The 20,504-nt window shown below is 40.7% G+C and overlaps 1 protein-coding gene across 1 annotated transcript in view; it reads right to left on the bottom strand.

Annotated features, from left to right (window-relative positions):
• SYNPR (synaptoporin) overlaps positions 1 to 20,504 on the bottom strand; it is a 285,194-nt gene that overhangs the window by 78,802 nt on the left and 185,888 nt on the right. The window contains exon 3 of the mRNA XM_028152699.2: positions 20,269 to 20,393. Coding sequence (XP_028008500.2) covers positions 20,269 to 20,393 — 125 coding nt within the window. The remainder of the gene's footprint in view (positions 1 to 20,268; positions 20,394 to 20,504) is intronic.

The raw sequence follows: 20,504 nt of genomic DNA, 5'->3' as shown, positions 1-20,504 counted from the left end.
TATCAAGCCAGGGTTCTCATAGCCCAGTGATCATGAACTGTCATATACAGGGTGGGACAAAAGTAGATTTACAGTTGTGAGTATGCAAAAACAGTTTATTCTTATATTACTATTTATTAATTAGTGTGCTATTTTCCATACAAACAACTATTATTCTACTTTTTCCCCACATGGTGTAATAGAGTGAAGCTTACTTTAAATCCCAGTCATTACACTTGATTCTCTTAAACATCAAATGGGTTCTACAACAGTAACTCTTAATACAGCTTCCAATTCTCTCTCACCCTTGGGAGACATTCATTTGACTGCCTCGGAAGAGCTCAAGTTCATCCATGTTGTTTTGTCTGCACCATCTTGGTCACTATCCAGATTCTGTACTTTTTCTCTTCAGTGAGCAGGAGAGGGGAGCAAGCAAAACAGGCAATGCCTAGTGGGTGAGGTGCTAGGGCATAAGACTGAGAAATCCACTCATTAATAAATTTCGCCTAGCCACATATTCATGAATGATCTGTTTACAATTAAGAAAAAATGGAGCATAATTAAGACACACATTCAATTTATAATCTGCTAATTACTTAGTCACCCAAGATAAAATTATAGGAGTCATTCTTGACCCTTTCCTCCCATCCATTTTCATATGATCAACACTGCTATCTCATTAGACACTAACTCTTAGATCTTTATCTCAGCATTAGATTGTCTAAGTTAAGATATCAGCCCTCGCCGGTTTGGCTGAGTGGATAGAGTGTTGGCCTGTGGACTGGAGGGTCCTGAGTTTCGTTCCAGTCAAGGGCACGTGCCTGAGTTGCAGGCTCGGTCCCTAGTGGGGGGTCTGCAGGAGGCAGCTGATCAGTGGTTCTCTCTCATCATTGATGTTTCTATCTCTCTCCCTTCCTCTCTGAAATAAAGAAAAATATATTTTTAAAAAAGATATCATAGTGATCAATATATAGGAGCTCAACTGATGTTTCTTTTCAGATTTAACCCATTGGAATTAATAATTATTCAAAAGGTATGTATACATTTTTCTGGGACTACCTGTACACTATATGTATATATGCACACACACATACATACAGTGTTTATTAGAATGCATTTCATTTTCAAAATGGAGCTATCAGCTGTTAAAGTGTGTATACATTTTTGAGGACACCCTGTATATATACTGACTGATGAATGGACATAATACATTTGAATGTCTTAACTCATAAAACATCATTTCTACCCCTGTCAAAGACTGGTCCATGAATTAAAAAAAAAAAAGTGATGGAAGCAGCATGAAAGGTTTTAATTTTTATTTTTAAATGATCCTTTTAAGAGATAGAGTTCTTCTTTTGCAGTTAGAATGAAAATATTCTAGTGTCAAATTCAACATTTCCAAAATGTGTTCTATGGAAGACTAATATGTGATGTTAGTAAATGTTAGATTTTAAGAAAGGTTTTATGATCAAATGACTATGGGAAATGGGAAATTAACAGATTTATCTATCTATGTATGACTGCTCAGAGCATTTACTATTACAAAGTACATTGTAAAGGTGGCCAATAAATGGTATTTCTCAACAGCATTTAAATTCTTTTTTCAGTCTCTCATAATGTATTTATTTTTCAGATTTATTGAGATATAATTGACTTATAACACTGTAAGTTTAAGATGTATAACATGATAATTTGATATATTGTAAAAATAATTACCACCATTAGGTAAGTTAATACCTTCATCATCTCATGTATTTTTTTGGGGGGTGTGTTTGTGGTGATAATATTTAAGATGCACTTTATTAGCAACTTCGAAGTATAAAATACAATATTGTTGACTATAATCACCATGATGTACATTAGACCCCCATAACTTATTCATTTATAACTGGAAGTTTATACCTTTGATCAACATCTCTCCATTTGCCCAACCCTAGCCTCTGAAAAGCACTATTCTATTCTGCTTTTATGAATTCCACTTTTTTCGATTCCACATAAAAATGAAATCATACCTATTATATATTCTGTCTGATTTATTTAACTTTCCTTAATCCCTTCAAAATCCATTCATGTTGCTGCAAATGGTTGGATTTTCTTCTCTGGCTAAGTAATATTCCATCACACACACATTTTCTTTATCCATTCATCTGTTGATGTCTTAGCTATTGGGAATAATGCTGCAACAAACATAGGAATGCAGATGTCTCTTTGAAATAGTATGAATACTCTCTTTAAAGCCAGAAGGAAGGGGGCCAGGTAGAAGAGGGTAAAGGTGGGTAAATGGTGATGGAAAAAGACTAGACTTTGGGTGGTGAACACACAATACAATATTCAGATGCATTATAGAATTGTACACTAGAAACCCATATAATTTTATTAACCAATGTAACCCCAATAAAGTCAATAAAAAAGAAATGTTAATAAATAGAATATATGTAAAATAATAAAAAATAAGAAGTATTTCATAAGACTAATGTTTCTCAAAAACCATTTTGAGGCTCACTGACCTAACTCATCCACCTAATGGAGACAAAACAGTTTTTCTCAAAATATTTGAGAAAGGACATAGGGATATTTGTAGAATGCAATTGGTAAATTTTGTTTTTGTGGCACACTGCTGAGAAGTAGGAATTACAAACTTGAAGCATACTTCCTCCACCAGCACCCCCAGGCCTATCCTACTGCCAATTTAGGGTACAAAGGCCTGTTCCATCGACAATTCCTCTCAGAATTGCTCTACAAGGCTGAATCCTGAAGGAAAAAAGAAAGGAGGGAGGGAGGGAAGAGTAAAGGGAAGAAGGAAGGAAAAAAATGGAAGGAAGAAAGGAAGGAAGGAAGGAAGGAAGGAAGGAAGGAAGGAAGGAAGGAAGGAAGGAAGGAAGAAGGGTCTAAGATTGAGGGCAACAATGTGCACAGGAATAATGTCTGTGTTGTCTTAATATCCAGCAAGAATGAAAAATAAGTCCAGGACAGCAGAGGGAGGTGCATTTATTGATGGGAAAAGGTTTCAGCTCAGGGATGAAATCTTCAGGGACATGAAAATATAAAAACTAATAAAAGGATCTACAGGGGCCCTCTACAGGGCATCAATGTCATCGATTGAACTCATCTCGCTGTTAGAATGCTGTTGACAACATAGAACAGATTGGAATGGTGCAATAGACACAGCTATTCATAAGCGATAAAATCATGCTCTTACAGAGTGAGGGTGGTTAAATGTCTATGGTGTATCTAAATCACATTATAGCATACACGCATGTTATTGTAGACATGGCCTTCACTATATGAATAAACGTTTTTATACATATCGAGTATTTAATATAGGCAACTTTTGAGCTACAAATAGCAGACATGGAAAACAACCTGTATATTCAAATGAGTGTCCTGCTCCATACACTGACCTCTACAATGCTCTGAAAAGCTGGCCACCATTTCTTCCCTGTGGCCACTGCGTAATTACATGGGGTCCTGTCAATGCAAGTGTCTGCCCTAACATGTGGATTTTTTTTCTTCCCTGCAGTATTGTGTGAATAAGTGTGGAAAGAATTCGTGTTGTGGAGCCAGGTACAGATGCATTTGAAACCTCATTTCAAAATGTGCTCTTTCTGTGTCCTTGAGCAAGATTTTACTTCGAACCACATGAAATTACTGATATTCACGTACTGTTGTTTAATAAAAATGGCAATTTCATATGGTTCAACCTCAACTTCTGAGCCTTGGTTTTCTCATTTATAAATGGGACTAATAGTGCCTTTAATTGTGACAATGACATGTGTATGTAAAGAATGTGGCCTGGTCCTGGGACAGAATGGGGGCTCAGTAAATGGGAGCTGTTATCAGGGATCACTTATCGCATGCCCCACACTCTCTCTTCCCCTCTGTTCCCAGTTCATTACTGGCTTTCACTCAGCCTAAATCTCTTCAACCATCTATCTCCTTTTTCCACCTTTCACCTCTTTCTCAGTCATCTCAGAAATCTCTCTATGCTGTCTCACTCTGTCTCTTCCCCCACAAACTTCTGTCCACAGGAGCCCCAAAAGGACTCCTACCCCTTCCCCCCACCCTTGGCTGCCTGTACAGGTGATGAGGACAGGCTCCTGTCAACGAAAAGACAAACATACAGAAAGCCAATGAGATGCTCTACAGAACTTTTCCATTGACTTCTATGGTCCTACACATTCCCAAAGCAGCTTTCAGGATGCACACCGAAGCCCTTGTCTCTGTTGCGAATGAAAAACTGCTTTTCTTCAAGCTTCGATAGTCAAGACACACTGTAAAGATTCCATTCAGCTTTGTGGCAGTCTCTGTTAATTACTAACCTCGCATCTGTGCTGTTCATTTCAAACAGATGCCATGTTAGCAGGACGTGGAGTTCACGGGCCAGTCTTTGAATCTAACACTGTTTACACTTCAAGAGGAAAATGAATTTTGGAGAAGGCCCTTTATTATCTTCTCAAAGGCCTAAATACTCAGACTGACACACAGCCAAAATACATGCATGCATGTAAGATTTAAAACATTGCCAACACATTATTTTGTAAAATAGTTTTGAACAAAAATAACTTGTTGAAAGGTCACCTTGTTAGACATACTGTCTGTTCTACAGAGGTCTGGGATAGTACATGTTATATAAGAATATAGTTTAGGACGTGATAATCTACAATCTACATTATTGCTGGACATACTGGAGTTATTGGATGCAATATTCTACTCATATAAATTAATCAAAATACTATTGATATCTAAACAATCCATTATTGTTTTCAGACTTGTCACCTGATTTGAGCCACCGACTTCCCTTTAAGATTATTTATAGAATTAAAACATTATTGGTTTGTGTCAGGCACCATGATAAGCAATTAACTGCCACTGCTTCACTAAATTTCACAAACAAACTTACTAAATAGGGGTTATTAGGTCCATTTCCCAAATTAGGAAGTAGATGCAGAGAGTTGACTTATCTTAGACGAAACTGCAGTCCATAAGGGGCACTAACCTTTGCTCATGCCACCCTGCCATCATGCACAGTCTGTTTCCTAATTCACACATTTGACGAAAAGGTGCCTTCCCTGGGGATGCCATTATACACTTTCTATAAATAATTGGAAATTATTCCGAGCACAGTCTAACTTGTGTGTTTTCTGATAATAAGGGAAGGCACGCTTAGAGAAGATTAAAAGGCAAGCTTAGAGAAGCATTCTGGAACACAGTTTAGAGGAGAAAATATTTCTTTTGGCTTTTAAATGCCAGCATTGCCCAACAGTCACCCATAGAGCTTTCTGCAACAGGTGGTTCATGCATTTGTTTAAAAAATAAACAACTAATACATCTATTAAGTATCTCAACTTTATATGTCCCATTGATCCTTGCCCCACAAACCTCCCACCATACTTATCCCAGTTCTTAATTTGCTTTACCTTCTCTCCATAATCCTTTCTGTCAGCCAATTCTATGGACCATACCTTTAAGTATATCCCAAATCTTTCCAGGTTTCTCCCTCTCAACCACTGAAACCCTTATTTAAGGCATTATCATCTTTTGCCTGGATTAACTCATAGTCATTTAACTGTTCTCCTTGTTCCACTAAAAAAATATTTTTCACAGAGTAGCTAAAATAATTCTTAAAATATGTAAATCAGACCTTGTCACTTTCCTACTTTTAGGTAAAGAATTTCCATTGCATCTAGAATAAAACTCAAGGGTCTTAGATAGCTCCTGAAGCCCTATCTGCTACTGGCTCCTACCTGCCTGCTGCATCCCACTCTTCTCCTTATTCTGTGTTCTTGTTGTGCTATTCCTCCATCTATTTCTTTACCACAGCTGGTTCCCCTCCCTTCCCCCCCACCCTGCCCATCTTTGCACCTGCTGTTCTGTCTGCACAAATCTCTTTCCAGATCTTTGCATGGTTCATCTTTCAGGTCTGAGATCAAATGTCTCCTCCTGCAAGGGACTTCCATGCATACCCCTTCCCAGTTATTCTCCATCATGTCACTGTTTAATTTTTGTTATTGCCTCAGTTTTCTGACATGATCTTGGTCTTTTGCTTGTTTACTTGTTTCTTTCCTCTCTTCCTTCCCCTCATTACCACCAATTTATCTTGTCCTCCACTGGATCTCCAGCACCAAGAACAGTCCCTTGCACAAGGCAGGCATTCTAAAAAAAATATGCTAAATGAATGAATGAGTCTTTTTCCCAGCACCATTCATAGATTGTTGACCAATTAACTAATGTGGCCCAATTAACTAAGATGGGTGGGGCCGCAAGGTCCCAAGCGTGGCTGAGTATGGACTAGAGTTGTAGCAGAGGGCCAGCACCCTATGCTCTTCTGGTCACATGCTCAGCACATTTACTGATCAGATGGGTAAATGGTTAAGTCAAAAGTTCAACAAGTCTGAGGACTCCTGGTGATGTTCAGTGGTACTTAGAAAAGACAGCTGCGTGTGCTTTGCTTTTTTTCAGACTGTCCATATTTCTCTTCCTGAAAGCATTATAAAAAGTGCTAGATACACACTGTTTATTGGCTAGAGGCATTTAGTTGAAAATTGAGATGATTTTTAAAAATATAGAAACACAGTCATCTGGGCGCTAGTGATGAGCCTGAGCAAGAAAGTAATTCACTTTACGTTTTCATTTAGTCTTGCACAACATAAGGCATTTATGTTCATTTTCTTCTATGGCACTTGTTCTTCCAATATGGGATCTTCATGCTTCACTTTTTTTTTGTCTGAAAAAAGGGAACATTAAACTTTATCATTTTTTAGACAACGCTCACTCTGTGGAGAGACTGAATTCCATCTTAGAGACCATGGTAATCAGAGTAGTAATTTCAGGTTTGAAAATGGTAAAGGCCACGTCAGTCTAAGATGATGGCAAAAAATCCTATTTAATTGTGCATTCTCTATAGTATTTACTCTTAAAAATTGCTTGTGGTGACTTGCGAAAAGATGGGAGAAAGCAGCCCCTTCTCATTTTGGTGAGGAATAAACTAAGCATAGAGATAAATAAAAATAAATTATTGAAAATTAACCCAAAGACAAGCTCTTTCATGATATTTTGTATCTGTGAGAGAACAGGGGTTGGCAAGTGAGTTCTCTTTGCAACCACTATTGAGCAATGTCAACATTTAATGAGGGCTTATTGAGCACCATGATGTAAATTAATTTGGTATATGAATTCCTCAAATGTCCTATCATACTGTGTAAACATTCATTTGTTAATTTAGGCAATTTGTTATAGGCCTCCTTTTCAGTAGTAGAGATTATTAAGTCTTCATTCCAATTATCTGCATTGTGACTCTGTGTGATGGTCATATTGGATAAGGATTTCAGGGACATTAGTGCAAAATTCTGCATAACCAAGGACTTGCTGTGGGTCCTGGATGAGCCATATTACCTCTCTGTGTCTCAGTTTCATCAGTGTTTAGTATTCTTTTATTTTGCTTTGATGGGTGACTCAAAAGAAGGAATTTCCTTCTGCTTTTTTGTGAGAATGTGATGATTAGAGCTGTTATCTTACTCTTTTTTAGTCCTCACTGGAAGATATTTTTTCCCATTGATTTTTAGAAAGTGGAGGGGAGAGAGGGAGCGTGAAAGATAGATAGGTAGGTAGGTAGATAGATAAAGAAACATTGATGTGAGAAAGACACATTCGTTGCCTCCCGCACATTCCCCGACCAGTGCCAGGGATTGAACCTGCAACCCTGCCCTTGACCAGGAATCAAACTTGAGACCCTTCAGTGTGGCAGGCTTATGCTCTAACCACTGCACACATTGGCCAGAGTGTGTATTAGTATTATTTTAAAAGACTAAGCTCCATGAAAAGATAGCCTATTCTTTTTTCATTTTTAAATTTCAGTCATTGCCAAGCACAGTACCTGGCACCATACTGAATATTTGTTGCATTAATTAATAAATCTCAAAGGAGTGTATTGAATAATGTTGATTTAATAAAGGAACTGGGGTGGGAGAAAGTGATAAGGTTCATATGCCAGAAATCAGATATAAAGAAAAGTGGATCCAGATGGCATTGCTCAGTGGTTGAATGTCAACCTATAAACCATGAAGTCACCATTCAGTTCCCAGGCTGGGCACTTGCCCGGGTTGCAGGCTCAATCTCCAGTAGGATGCATGCAGGAGGCAGCCTGTGTTCTCTCTCATCATTGATGTTTCTATCTCTTTCTCCCTCTCCCTTCTTCTCTCTGAAATCAATAAAAACAAATATATTTTTAAAATGGGCATACTGTTTTTAAAATTTTTTTGCCAGGAATATAAATGTTTAATAATTATATTATAAAACATGTTCATTCTCACTGATAAATAAATGCACTTATAGTATTCCATTTTGGGAAGATTGTGGATAACTAGGCACCTTTATACCTCGATGGTGGGCATATAAATTGCTTTCTGGGGAGGAATTTGACAAATTCTATAAAAATTTAAGACTTATATACCTTTTGCCCCAGAAACTTATCTTAGAATGAAATTATGAAACGAAGTTAGTTGTAGCATTGTTTATAAGTGAAAAAACTGAGCCTAAATTTCCACCAGCAGGTGATTGGCTTAGTAAATTACGGTCTTTCTATGCAATAAGTTATAGTCTAGCTATGAGGCCAAAAAATGTGGTGGATCTATAAGGCTGGCATGGAAAGATATCTACAATTTTGTAAAATTAAGAATTTGAAAAATCGTGTTTACACCAGAAACAGTTTGCATTAAAAAATGAGTACATGCAAAGAAAATGTCTAAAATGGTAGACCTCAAAACTTTAGATAGTGATTATCTCTGAGAAATTACATTAATGGGGATTCTGGTATTTTACTTCATTCATTTCTGCATAATGGGATTTTTAGAACAAAAATGTGTTCTTTTTTTCTAATAAAAATATATTCTAAGAAGTGTAACTATTTTAGATGATGGGATGTAAGGTGGTGAAAGAAATGATGGAAAATGAAACCCTTGGTGGGTACGCTAAAATAAAACATAAATGTAGGTTGTTAAGCTTAATTCTCAGCTAGCTTCTAACGAGTCCAAGAGCTGATTGAGTACAGGGAAGTCTCAACTCTGCAATTAGGAAAAGTGGTTCTCTGTACCGTCCACTGATTTCTGATATCTCAGAGTCAGACGGGCATTTTAACTAAAGCTCCTTCATAGTAATGAAGGATGTTCAAGACTCCTGATTAGTCTGAGTCCTCTTGACTCCAATTCCTGCTTCCCTCTCCATTCACCCCCTTGCCAGGGAACTGAGAACCGACAGCAGCACTAAACCCTTTGGAAGAACTTTATTCTTTGAAAACCCTGTCATTTATGTGACTCCTTAAACACTCAGTTTCCAAGTCACAGCTGCTGCTTTAGCACAGAATCTTTTAAAATAAAAAGTAAAGAGTTCTACAAACTGTATCAGCAACAGGTAATTTATTTCAAATTCTAAATAGCTGCAAGAAGGAAAATGGGTGATCATAACAGATGCAGTCTGGAATTACTTTTCCTTCAGGGTTTATTGCTGGACTTGGGAAATCAACTAGAAAAGCAATTCTGAGTCCCAAGGAACACGATGTCCCTGAGAACCATTCCCTAAATCCCTCCGCCTGCCCAGCTCGCCTGTCTGTGGGGTGCAGGCTATACATGTAGGAGTAATGAAAGGAGACTCTGCAATTGTGGGGGTTTGTCAACTCGAAGACCTCACTGCCGCTGGTGAAGAGCCTGGTGTTAGCCAAGCACAGATATTCAAAGTCCAGCCTTGCCACTTGGCAGATGCATGACCTTGGGCAAGTCACTCGACCTCCATGAGCTTTAGTTTGTCACCTGTCAGGTGGAGTTCAGAGAAGCTATTTCATAGAGATGTTGTCTCATATGGATGATATCCTATATAATAAAAGTCCAGCGACCATAACGGCAGAATGACCAGAACGACCGCTTGACCAGTCACTATGAGATGCACTAACCATCTCTCAGTCACTCCTCCACCCCCCCACCCCCCCACCCCCCCCCACCCCCGCCGCCAGCCGGCTCCGATCACCAGATGGTGAATGGGGAACCGGGGTGAGTGGCGGGGGATGAAGGTGGCACCAGGCCAAGGCCCCCGCCCTGAGAGTCACCCCACACACAGAGGCTGACCTGCGGCGGGGGTGGGGCTGGCAAGCGGGTGGGACAGCTGGCCTCTTGTCCCTCCCCCTGGCCCGCAGGCTCCGATCACCACATGGTGAATGGGGAACCGGGGTGGGTGGTGGGAGATGTGGGAGGCGCCAGGTCAAGGCCCCCACCCCGCTGGTCACTGGTCACCCCACACACAGAGGGCAACCTACGGCAGGGTAGGGCCATAAGCAGGCAGGACCAGTCGACCTCTTGGTCCCTCCCCCCCCCCCATCAGGCTCCCATCACCAGATGGCAAACTGGGAACCCAGGTGGTTGGCACGGGGGGGGGGGGGCAAGGCCAGCTGCCGGCAGCTGGAGAAGATGGCTCTGATCACAGGCTAGGCCTAGGGATCGTACCCACACACGATTTCGGGCGCTGGGCCTCTAGTGATATAATAATGTGTGATATGCTTTGCACAATTCTTCTTAGATGGTAAAATTATCAATAAATAATGGCTTTTACTTGATGATGATGATAATGATTATTGTCATCACCTTCATCATCATCTTCTTCATGATTTTCACTATTGTTAGAAGAGAGTTTGGGATGGGAGTGAACAACTCCATCGACACACCCATGGAAGCCAGAAGATGTGGATAGGTTCCAGGTTGAAATTTACTAGCTGTATGATCTTGAGTAAAGTTTAAGCCTCTGTGCTGCTCCATATAAAGGGAAATAAAATAGTCTGGCTCTGTCTGTTACAGTGTTGTTGTGACAAGGGGATAATGACCATAACAATAACTGTCAATCATTACACACACACACACACACACACACACATACACACACATACACACACACACACACGATGAAAGAATTGACATATTTATCCCACTTTCTGATTTCTACCTTCATTTCTACTTGGTCTGGGGGGAAAGACCACTACCATTTCCACCTTTTTGAGGGGGACATGCTCAAAAGCTGTTGGGGGAGGTAGTAAAATTGATGTAGGTTTCTCATTACTATTCAGTTTAAATTACCATTTGCTTTTTTTTTTTTTTGCAGTTTTTTATTTTCCATTCCAAGAGTAACATATGCCCCAACTAGTAATCTGGGAATAACAGAAAATAGAAACATCCATTTGCTATTCACACATTTGTCTTTTATCAGACAATTGTAGCTTGAAGTTGTACCTATTTCTCCTTAAGTCACCAGTTCTCCAATTTCCGTGTGTCTAAGGATCATTTGGGGACGTCGGTAAATGCCAATCCTGGGCCCCAGGGCAGTAATGCTGACCGGGTAGATCTGGGGCAGGATACTGGCATCTCCATTTTTCACAAGCGTTCTCTCTACGTAATACAAATGCAGGTAGGGGCACATGGAGAGTCTCAAATCCTGACTCCCGTGCAGGCCCCTGAGTGCCCACAGCTGGATCCTGGGCGGGGAATCAGGAATGTGAATCCCAGCCTTACAGACATCACTTCTTGAATCCCAGGCTCTGAGGCTTTTACTTTTCAGTTCTGACTGGTAAGCATCTGGCAAGCCACCAGCTTGAGCTCTTGCCTCCTTTTTGTTTGACATGTAGCCCCGAGAGACGCCATTCTCTCAGGGATGGTGGGATGGGGAAGGAGAGGGAACATAGGTCTCTGCCACTCAACTGACACCTGCTTGAGAAGCTCCAGGGGCCACAAAGAATGTTCCAACATTTCTCCGGTTCTGGAAGAGAAGGAAACAGAAGGGGGTTCATGGGACCAGGGATCAGGCATCTAATAGTTTCAAGGGATTGGACATACATGTAGCTGTGAGTGGGATGCTTCCTTCTGGGCTGTTCAAATAGCCAAATCCCTTTGTCCTTTGCTAGGAAACTCACAGTCAGTCTCTCTTTCTCTCTCTCCCGCCCCCATTCTAGAAATGATAACAGATGTAAGGAAGAATGGATTTTTATGCCTTTCAAAAAGGTATACAATTTTGCATTCTAGGGTGTGGAGCCTCTCCTGGGTAATGAGGTGCTGCCCACCATGCTTGGCCAGGCCCGCCCTGTAACACTGCAGAGTGTGACTGAGAACTGCAGTGAGGCTCATTCAGCATCCACTGATTTCATCTCTGCCGCTTGCCACCTCCCCAGGAGAGCTCCACAAACAACCGCTTCGGTTACATAACCTACAATCATCTTCAAGACGTGCCCCAACCCTGGTCTTTAGAAGCCTGTCCAGATTTTATGCAAATAGAACAAATATCAGAGCAAGCCCTATGAAGCTGAAAGAAAGAGACCTGTATAAAGTACTTCTGTTGAATTTTTACATTTCTTTCTGTTCTCTCTGAAGTAGCAGTGGCTGGGGCATTACCAGTCTCTCTGGCCGAGGGCAAGTACAACTGTGCTTCTAGTTTCATGTAGTTAGAGGTCTCATTCTCTCTTAAGAAAGCTTCAACCCATTTTTCTCATTTTGTAGATGAAGACACTGAGGTTCTGAGAGGAACTCTGTGCTAGCCATTGCTTGTCTGTTCTCAATTCCATGCTTTGCTCCTCTCCTGCTCTGCTCTGCATATCTGGAGCCTGATTGCCTTAACAACTGCTTTCCAGTTAGGTTTGCCCAGTGGGAGCTCTGGTGGGACATGGAGGGAAGGAGCAAGGGAGAAGCCAGGGTGTTTCTCCGCCTCTTGCTCTTGCTCTTGCTCTTTGGGCAGCATCTCCAGCAGTGGCTGCATCTTTTCCGTGGTTCCTACTCCTCCTGGAAGCCTCTGTGGTCCCAGCTTCTACCACACGGGCCCATCTGTGCTTCCAATGAGACCATCTTCTCTCTTTATGTGTCTTGCCCAGAAGTCAGTAAACTTATTTTTTAAAGGGCTTTATGAGCCAGCAGACAAAACCGAGGATATTGTGTTGGTAGTTATGTAGTATTTACAATGTAATCACTTGAAAATTCTTAGCTTGTGAACTATAAAACCAGGCAGTGGGCTGGCTGAATTTGGCTCATGGTCGGTACTTGCCAAGCGCTGCGCTAGCCATCAGGGTGTGGGCGGCTCCCCACAGGTGCTAACCTCTGGATTGCCTCTTGGTCCCCTTTTCGATCATCAAAGCTCTGTCTACCTAGTTCCTTCTTTGTATTACTTTAAAAAACTGAGCCACCTAACATGAGCTCTCTTTTAAATGGACCCTGACTGATACAGATATGACTTGTTTACATCCCCAAACTCAGACATTGGGCCTCTGCACCTGCCCTCTCCTCTGGAATATTCCGCCCCGATATCTCCCAGGCACCACTCTCTGGCTCTCCCGCTCTTACTTCTTGCAGGTCTGCACTGCAATGTCACTTTCCCCAGCAGCTCATCTAAAACGGGCTTTGCCTGCTGGCCCCTTCCTGTCCTCTCGACTTGTCCATGTCGCTCCCTTTGTTCGGGACTTTCTTTCCACTTCTCTTTTGAATGGCTTAGATGCCATCTCCTCAGGGAAGCCCTGCTGGAGCGTTTATATAGCCGGGTGTCCTTTAACCCTCAACACCCAGCAACACCCACTTTCCATCTCTGAACTATGTTCACCCTCTTCTTAGAAATGACCACTACCGTGTGTGTGTGTGTGTGTGTGTGTGTGTGTGTGTGTGTGTCTTCACTGTCTTTCTCTCATCCCCATATAATTATAAATCTCACCAGGAAAGGGTCCTGTACACTTTACCAACCAATATAAACCAAGCCTTACATAGTTCAGGGCCTTGTACACTGTAGGTGCTCAATAAATATTTATTGAGAGAATGAATAAATGATCCAACATGGGATCACTCAGTGATGTAGGAAAAATGATTAGAGAATCTCCCCATTGTATTAGAGGCCATCGGTCGACCACCCGGATCTCTCTGGCACCCACCATTTTTGTATATGATGGTCTTAGGTGAGCATCCAAGATCTCTGCCTGAAGGCTTTCTTGGGCTGCAAGCACATGCTTGGTTGGCCATTGGTCAGAAGCAACTTTTGACCAATGGCCAACAGGAGTAGGTAGATAATCACCACAGCTTCATCGCCTGCCTAATAGAATTACTGTAAAGCATGTTACCCCCAGTTTCGAGAAGTCTCGGTTTCCCCAGTTGCCCATGGTGGTACCTTGCCCATTAATCCACTCTTTATTGGCTTTCTTCCTTTCCCTGTCTCACTCCCCACACTTTACTGGTATTTCAAGAAAATTACAAATGTCTGTATCAGGGTGAGCTTCTGGGAGAACCCAAACCAAGACACCCTTCTATCTAATTCTCCACCACCACTCTTTTTCGGGGGAAGTATTGCAACAAAAGAGTTCCAAACTAGCAGTTACATATGTTGGGCGGCAAACAGTAGAGTGGAGTGAAAGTAGAATAATTTGCCATTTATTATTTTTTTCATTGGACCCATATCACGCCAGCAGCCATGTTGCCCCATTTTCTGTGATCTCTGCAGACATTCCCTACAAATGATAGCTCCTCTCTTCACTGCAGAAATGGCTGTCCTTGTCTTTGGCCACAGCTGTCGTCTGGTGCCAGCTCCCTTCGCTAGGTGCTATTAACAATGTCAACAACCAGGATAATATAACTGATGAACTCTTGATGTGTGCCAGACTCTGGGTCACACAATTAACTTAGATGACTTATTTGAACCGTCACAATCATACTCTGAGGAAAGTGATACTATCTTCTTCTTATAATAAGGGAATCTAAAGCCAGGGAGGTTATCATTTGCTCATCTGCTGAATGGCAGAACTGGGATTTGAAGCCAGAGGTTTGGCTAGAGTTCCACCATTAGCCCTTTAGCTGCTCTACCTTCAAATCTCCCCACCTCTGGGCCCCATGGAATCACCGGGTCTCATCACACACAAAATTTACTTTAAAGCACATGGAAATGAGATACTGTGGTAATGAAGTTTCTAAAACTTTAGCCAAAAAGAATGAAATCCTTTGGTTATGAGAAACAATAAAGGAATGCTTAAATGTAATTGCTAATGAAGCATTTTCTGGACACAATATATATAAAAAAAATTGCAGCCCTTAACATATTTACTTTCCCCGAATTGGCCTTTATGGTAAAATAAAAAAATATTGTTCATTATCACCGCTGTAGGGCGTGGATCTTAAGGAAAAAATGCTTCCCCCCGACAGAGCCAGCATTTCTAGATAATGGCCCGAACTCCACAGCTCGTCTGGTGTCAACCTCCACCTGTGCCCACGTTCCAAACAGGTGGAGGGGGATTCTGACTCAGGACAGGTAGCAGGAGTCATAAAAGAAGAACTTTGCACAGTGGTGCCCAGATAAGCAGACCCAGCTCATCTTTCCCCTCAACATGGAGGCTCATCCTTCGGATTTTCTGTTTCAAGAATCACAAGACTCACAGTTTCATTCTTCCATCCCACTCATTCCAACAACCAACCAGGATCACGCTGACGGCACCCAGCACCCTCAGTCCTGTCACTTTGGGAGGTTTCCATTCTCCCAATAGTTTAATGAGAAAAAAACAAAAACAAAACTAACAATGAGCCTGATAATAATACCTTCAAGGACCCAAATAAGCTTTAAATATAAGAACTAAGAGCAAGTTAATAAATGTAAGACAGTTAAATATGTACACACCTTTCAATGTCTGCATATTGGGACAGAGAGGGTTGGGAAGCTCCCATTCTGGGTGAAATATCACATAATAAAGGGATTATTTATGTTGTCTTCAGAGTAATTTTGCTATTTAAGTAGAATAATGATCTCTTTTAGTTCTCTAATTTTAATTACCCTTTCTTGATTATGAAAGTAATAATAATATACTAAAAGAGACCTTATTGAATGCTATACCTTGGGTTAAGCATTTTGCATATATATTGCTCATTTACTACAACACTACTATGAAATAGGTGACATTGTATCTGTTTTACAGATAAGGAACAGAAACGGTAAGCAATTTTCTTAATATCATATAGCTATGCCAGCAAATAGTAGCTCCATGGGGATTTGAACCCAGGCAGTTTGTCTCTATAGTTCAAGTTATACTATGTTGCTTCAGTACATTCACAGTGTGAAAAATCTCAAAAACTTATTGTAGAATATCTGCAAAAACTAGACAAATGTAAAAACAATATTTGATTCACTCATAATCTCACCACCTAGAAATCCAGAAGTCCTCCCCAATAACTTTTTGGTCAAAAAGTTTTTACCAGATTAGTACATTTTAGTAGATGAGAAAACATCTAATGTTACTTGTTCATTTAACCACAAATCAAAAGGAAGGTCAGGTGAGAAATATTTCATTCCCATAATAAAATGATATATTGCTGAGTGTAAATTCCTTTTGATATGAGTACATGTAGTGGTGTAAAGGAGTCACATAGTTTGGCATATTTATCGGAAGCAGCACATATTTATAAAAATTACCTAGCATTCACTAAATTGACATTATCCTACATGTGATCATCTGATAAAAAAGTTAAGTAGCTTCCTTTGATGTCATTTACAAGCTATCACCATCCCCCCCATCTGAAATTTTGCTTTCTACTTTTCAGTTCCCTGTGGCCAACCAAGGTCGGAAAATATTAAATGGGAAATTCCAGGAATAAATAATTCATAGGCTTTAAGCTGTGTGCTGCTCCAGGTAGCGTGGTGCAATCTCATGCCATCGGTCTCCGTCCTGCTCAGGATGTGAATCATAACTTTGTCCAGCGTCTCCACGCTGTAGATGCTCCCAGCTACCTAGCAGCCGACTCGGTTATTAGATTGACTGCAGCAATATGGCAGTGGCTGTATTCAGGCCAGCCTTACTTTACTCAATAAAGCCTCATTCACCTCAGTTCATCTCATCACATGGGCATTGTGTCATCTCACATCCTCACAAGAAGCGGGAGTACAGTGCAACTCATGCAACTTTTATCACACCACATTGTTAAAATCATTCCATTTTATTGTTGTTAATCTCTTACTGTGCCTCAATTAAATCTTCTCATAGGTATTTATGTATAGGAAAAACATAGTATTTATAGGGCCTGGTACTCTCTGAAGTTTCATGCATCTACCGGTGTCTTGGAATGTATCCCTTGAGGGAGAACTACTGTAATTGTTTTGGTTCCAATGGCTTGGCATTAGAGTTTATTGTGTTCCTTATGTTTGCAATAAACTGAATAGTTTGAAGCAGCTGAATGCTCTTATTTTATTTCAAGATTATGATCAAATAATTGACAATGGCTTATGAAGTTTGAGGAGAAAATAAACTTTTTTATGATTTACCTCACTACCATCTTGCTAACCTAAATTTCTTCTGAAACTAATGACTTCAAAATAATCTGCATAAATTCCAGATGCCGTTGCTTACTACTCAGATCTTCTCCAAGAAGATAATGGCACAACATTTTAAAATGTCCAAATGTATAATTGAAATTGCACCTCTAGTGAAACCTAGCCTCTTTGGACTGATATGTGTATTTCCTAGATGGGCATTAATTGGACAAAACTGCAAGGCACTCTGTGGGCTGAGTAGGTTCCTGAATAGTGGACAGTAAATGTTGTACAGTTGTGGTAAGCATAGTGGCAAACATTTTCTTGCTTTTTAGAACAGTGGTTTAAATTACTTCTAGGAGACCTAGGGTTCTGAGGAGATTTCATAGGAATAGCACAGCAGGGTAGGGATGGGTGGAGGGTGAGGGAGTGTACTGGGGGAGGGTGCTCTGTGTGTGGCAGGAAGAAGGCTGAGAAAGAATAGCTGGATGCTTCAAGCCCCTTTCTTCCCCTGCTCCAACTTTCTCAATAACTCATTTCTGTTCTCTATGTAAAGCTTCTAAGCAAGGTAATGTTTGGAAGAAAAGTTCTGATACTGGAAAAAACCCCACACAAAAACAATGGTTGATCATCTTTGTTTCAGAACCCAAGTAAAATTCTTTCAAATGAGTGGGCCACTATACTTACAAATAGTAATAAACATTTTCATACAATTTCTTCAGTTGCCTTTAATTGTAATTTGTCCTTGGAAGAAAATGAAGAAGCCCAGTGCTGGAAAGTGTTACCTTGAAGGGTCTTTTCAAATGGTGCACTTAGCCAGGGATTGCATGAAATTAAATATCACCTTGCCCTCTCTCCATCCCAACCCAGGCACTGGCCTCCTGCCTTGACAGGTCTTTTGATTAGTCTCTTCCAGTTTGAGAGACAGACAGAGAGGCCTGTGCTCCATGTTTAGTGACCTGCTGCTCTTTATATCTTAAGGGTTTGACTTTCAAATCATCTGTTCCTTTCACATCACTTGGTGGGAAATCACTGTAGAAGGCAATGCAGACCTCACAACTTCATGAGGAATGTTACTAAGCATCCCACCTCAGCAGCCCAGCCATTGGCGATTCTTATCTCCTATGCTAGATTCTGCATGCAGACCAGTGAGCTTGCATTGACTTGGCCATTCTCCACTTAAGTCAAGGAGTTCATGAAGGACTCCAGTGTCAAGCACTCCTATTCCCCCTTCTAGCAGTGCAGGAAGCTCTTCTTACCATATTACCAGGGGTTCTTTGCTTAATATTTGCTTAATTTATTTTCATTTGCTTAATTAATTAATCTGAACTTTGGATTCTCTTATTATGTTAGGAGAGCATCTACTTGAGTAGAGATGTTTGCAGTTTTTATCAGCTTTACTCTTAAAAACTATTAAGTACAAACTGTTTGGTATAAATGCCACTTTCCTGTGGTTTGTTGCCTATGAACTAAGGCACTTTTGCTGGGATTAGGAGAAGTCCCTGGATCAGTATATTAAGGGGTGTTCATGAGATACAAATCTCCTGGATGCTCCGTTAGAAAGGTTTTCTGTGGTCAGACACATTTGGGAAGCACGGTGCTTCTCTCGGTGACTCAAAGTGTGCATCAGAAGTGCTAAGAAGTCTTCTTAAACTTATTTGATTAAATAATTTTTAAATTCTCCTTCCCTCCCACTTGGTCGCCCTCCTTCTTTTATTCCTTCCTTAGAAACATGAAGTGTCCAGGGCTCCATAGAGAGACTTGGGAAAGTGCTGCACTTGCCCGAGTAAGAAAAGTGTTGAGGGTCACTCTTTACCCTTCTCTGCAATTCCAGGGCCAGTGCCGTGTCTGGCTCAGTGTGGTTACTCCATGCATGTTTGTTAAATTGAAGTAAGCAAGAGAGTGCGTTAATAAGATGCAAACAATGTGTTGAGAGTTGTTTTAAAAAGATCACACTACTTATCTGGTGCCAAAAATTTGTGAGTAAATTATTTCAAAATTAAATTTAATTAATCCCCATTGGATCTGGATTGGAATCACAACATGTCTGATTCAAGACAAGCCCTGGCACATATTTTATTAGTAAGGCATTAACTTCAGACTAAATTTATAAAGATATTGAAGAAATTATCTCAAGCTAAGTATAGAAATAGATACATGAGCTCTGGTCTCAACCCAGGTGGGCTCAAACCCTGACTCTGCCATTTACTGGCAGAGGGAATGTGAGCAAACATCTCTGTGCCTCAGTTTCCTCATTTTATTTTATTTTTATTTTTATTTTAAATATATTTTACTGATTTTTTACAGAGAGGAAGGGAAAGGGATAGAGGGTTAGAAACATCGATGGGAGAGAAACATCGATCAGCTGCCTCCTGCACACCTCCTACCGGGGATGTGCCTGAAACCAAGGTACATGCCCTTGACCGAAATCGAACCTGGGACCTTTCAGTCCGCAGGCCGATGCTACATCCACTGAGCCAAACCAGTTAGGGCATCCTCATTTTAAATGGTGATGGTAATTGTGCTCCTCTCAAAGGTCATTGTGATGACCAAATGAACTTAACAAGTAAACAGCAAGTGAAGTGACTGACACGTGGAAATAATATTAGATATTAATCTTATTAGATACATTATCAGCCAATATTGCATAGTCAATATGAAGTTAGAGATGACCTTAATCCTATTTAGAACTTGGGAGGCCTTAAGATTGGGACTATGGATGGGAGAAAGGATTGTATAACTGAGGTCTCCATGTTGATAATCCCCAATACTGGACTACTTGTAGCAGTTTTTTTGGAGGAGAATCAGTTTTGGTTTGAAGGTACAACTCACACATCCTCTCAGGGTAGTAGGTGGGCATTTTACTTGTTTGGGTATTTTATAGGCTCAGGCAGAATTCTTTCTGTTTACCCAGAATTCCCTGGGAGATTGCATTACTTTTTGAGAAACGATGAAAGGAAAATAGTGCCCTCTCTGCATGGCCAGCGGGCACGAGCCACCATGCCTTACCTGAATGGGTAGGCAAACGCTATGTCAATGCTGAGGTCACTGTCCGTCTTGTTGACACAGTCCACACTCAGCCGCAGGCCTCCAGAATAGCCACCGCATGTTGAAAATGCAAAGATTGCAAAAAGCTGTGAAAAACAAAATAAAAACCATTAGAGTGATGCTGATCCAATGAGAAATACCAACAGGAGCTTCGTGGTGGATTGAGAGAGGTTATGGTTCTGCTAACGTTTGGTTCA

This window comes from Eptesicus fuscus, chromosome 18 (genome assembly GCF_027574615.1).
Source record: "Eptesicus fuscus isolate TK198812 chromosome 18, DD_ASM_mEF_20220401, whole genome shotgun sequence".
NCBI lineage: Eukaryota > Metazoa > Chordata > Mammalia > Chiroptera > Vespertilionidae > Eptesicus > Eptesicus fuscus.
This window is presented reverse-complemented; position numbering and strand designations above follow the sequence as displayed.